Raw genomic sequence first — 3,005 nt, forward strand, 5'->3', positions numbered from 1 at the left:
TCCCAGGCTTTGGCTGAATCAACACAGGGGACTCAGTTAAAACCTTCTTAAGTTTTCCAAAACTCTCTTGCAGTCTGTTCGTCCAAACAAGTGGTACCCCCTTCCTCAACAACTTAGTTAAAGGTGCAGCAATTACTGAAAAGCCCTCGACAAACCGTCGATAATACCCTGCCAAGCCTAGAAAACATCGAATTTCTGAAACCAACTTGGGTGTTTACTAGTCTAACACTGCTTCAATTTTCTAGGGGTCCACCTTAATCCCCTCAGCTGACACCATATGTCCTAGAAAAATAACCTCCCTTAGCCAAAATTAGCACTTACTAAATTTGGAATACAACTACTTCTCCCTCAAAGTCTGCAACACAATCCTTAAGTGTGCATCATGCTCATCCTCATCCCTTGAGTACACCAAAATGTCATCTATAAAAACTACCACAACCGGTCCAAGTAGGGTTGGAAGACCCGATTCATAAGATCCATAAAAGTGGCAGGTGCGTTCGTCAGCCCGAATGGCAGCACCAAGAACTCGTAGTGCCCATAACGAGTTCTGAAAGCTATCTTATAAACATCCGCCTCCTTAACCCTCCATTAGTGATAACCCTCCATTAGTGATACCCCAAACACAAGTCAATCTTCGAGAAAATGGAAGCTCCCCTAAACTGATTAAAAAGATCATCGATTCTCGGCAGAGGGTACTTGTTTTTAATAGTTAACTTGTTTAACTGTCGGTAGTCGATGCACATTCGCAACGTCCCATCCTTCTTCTTCATGAATAATGCCAGTGCTCCCATGGAGACACACTTGGTCGGATGAATCCTCGATTCAACAATTCCTGAATCTGTGCCTTAAGTTCCACAACTCCTTTGTTGCCATCTGATAAGGGGCGATGGACACCGGAGCAGTACTAGGTAACAATTCGATTCCAAATTCTACCTCTCGATTGGGCGGAAACCCTGACAGCTCCTTAGGGAAAACATCAAGGAATTCCCTAACTATTCTCAACTCTTCAATAGTAGGGCTCTTAACCTCCGTGTCGCTAATGTATGCCAAATAACCCTAACAGCTCCTTGGGGAAAACATCAAGGAATTCCCTAACTGTTCTCAACTCCTCAATAGTAGGGCTCTTAACCTCCGTGTCGCTAATGTATGCCAAATAGGCTTCACATCCCTTTCGTACCAACTTCTCAGCCCTTAATGCCAAAATCACGTTCGACAGATAATTTCGACGTTCGCCAATCACCACCACCTCCTTATCCTCCACCGTTCTTAACACCATTCGCTTTGCAGTACAATCCAAGCTGGCTCGGTGTTTTACCAACCAGTCCATACCCAAGATTAAATAAAACTCCCTAAACAACAACTCCATCAAGTCCGCTAAAAAGGTAACCCCTTAAACTACTCAGGATACCTCCCTAAACAACTTATTCAATCCCATTGACTGACCTAATGAACTTATCACAGTCATCTCATTCGAAGTAATTTCAAACATATCACCTAAAGGTTCAGTCATATTGCATGCAACATATGAATGCGTCGATCCAATATCAATCAATGCAGTGTAAGGTAACTCATATATAAAGAACATACCCGTTATCACATCTAAGGCATCCCCGTCTTCTCGGTGACGAGCAGCATAAACCAAAGCTGGTTGCCTCACCTTAGCATGGCCTGTATTTTTACCGGGTGCTTCATGTCCACGTCCATTGCTGTTACCGCCCTTGGCCTGCCCACGACACCTTGGCGGTAGTTGACCACCCCTTAGTGGCTGAGCACCACCTCGGCCCGCAATTGGCACTTGAGCTAGCATTTTGGGCAATTCCTGATCCTATGCTCCATAGATCCACAAGCTAAACAATCTCCCGTCCTCTTCCAACAATCGCCTCCATGGCTTCTCCCACAATCAGCACAAGGTGGCACCCCTGGATTAGCAGCAGGGGGCCCTACCCTAATTGGCCCATTAACTCTGGCCCTAGCCCTAATCCTCTGTCCAATACCAGGAGTCTCAACCTCCCTTTTGTTCTTACCCATTTCCTTTTCTCGATATAGACACTCAGTGCGCTTCACCTCCTCTGCTATCTTTGCTTTCTCCACAAACTCCGAGAAAACTTGCTCCCTTTGTAGAGCTATCAATACCCTAAGGCTATCTCTTAGCCCATCCTCAAACCTAACGCAATGCTCATAGTCCATTGCCACCATAACTCTTGCATACCTATTAAGACGTAGAAATTCCGCCTCATACTCCGCCACAGATTTGTTTCCTTGGGTCAAGTTCAGAAACTCCTTCCTTCTAATATCCACATAGCTCGCACCTAAATACTTTCCTTGGAACGCAGCTTTGAAGAACTCCCAAGTGACCTGCTCGGGTTGAGTGTCCTCTTTCACTGTCAGCCACCACTGGTAAGCTTCTTCCTTAAGCAGTGACACTGCCCCTTTTAGCTTTTGTTCCGGTGAACAGTCCAAGTCCTCCATTATCCTTTTAGTGGCCTCCAACCAGTATTTAGCCACATTAAGAGCCACACTAGCCACCCCTTAAATATCTCAGCCCTATTTGATTGAAGTCGCTCCGGAATGGACCCCCGATTTCTCGTGCCATTATTGGGCCCAGCGACCCTCTCCAAAATCCTTAGCATTGCCAGCGACAATGCATCATCCCCCGCTGCCCGATTGTACTGTTCATTCTTACCCACGGGCGAGGTCGGAGCCTCTTCTACTCCAATAATGGGCACATGGCTCAATGCCGACAATTCAGCCCTTACACTTTCGCGGCCTCGGCCACGGCCTCTCGCACCTCTTCTAGCACTCATCGTTGATTCACGTATTTTCTAGATTAAAAATTTTATGAAGTTTTAGTTAGTTTCAATAATTAACTTGATGTTTTATAAAAGTATCTAAAGAGAGTTGTTTTCGTAAATCGTCTACAGTTTCAAAATCCTACGGGCTTCAGTTCCATCTGACATAATCGTCTAAAGTGGCCTTCTAACTATCTACTGTATAACAATTTAAAT

At 45.1% G+C, this 3,005-nt stretch overlaps 1 protein-coding gene across 1 annotated transcript; it reads right to left on the bottom strand.

The window, feature by feature from the left end:
- Positions 1-1,399: 1,399 nt before the first annotated feature.
- Positions 1,400-2,804, bottom strand: LOC121213519 (uncharacterized). The gene is made up of 3 exons (XM_041086297.1): positions 2,610-2,804; positions 1,918-2,484; positions 1,400-1,825 (listed from the first exon to the last, which is right to left on the bottom strand). Exons 1-3 carry the CDS (start codon positions 2,802-2,804, stop codon positions 1,400-1,402), a joined length of 1,188 nt encoding a protein of 395 aa, XP_040942231.1.
- Between the last annotated feature and the right edge of the window lie 201 nt (positions 2,805-3,005).

Source organism: Gossypium hirsutum, chromosome A01 (assembly GCF_007990345.1).
Source record: "Gossypium hirsutum isolate 1008001.06 chromosome A01, Gossypium_hirsutum_v2.1, whole genome shotgun sequence".
Taxonomy (NCBI): Eukaryota; Viridiplantae; Streptophyta; class Magnoliopsida; order Malvales; family Malvaceae; genus Gossypium; species Gossypium hirsutum.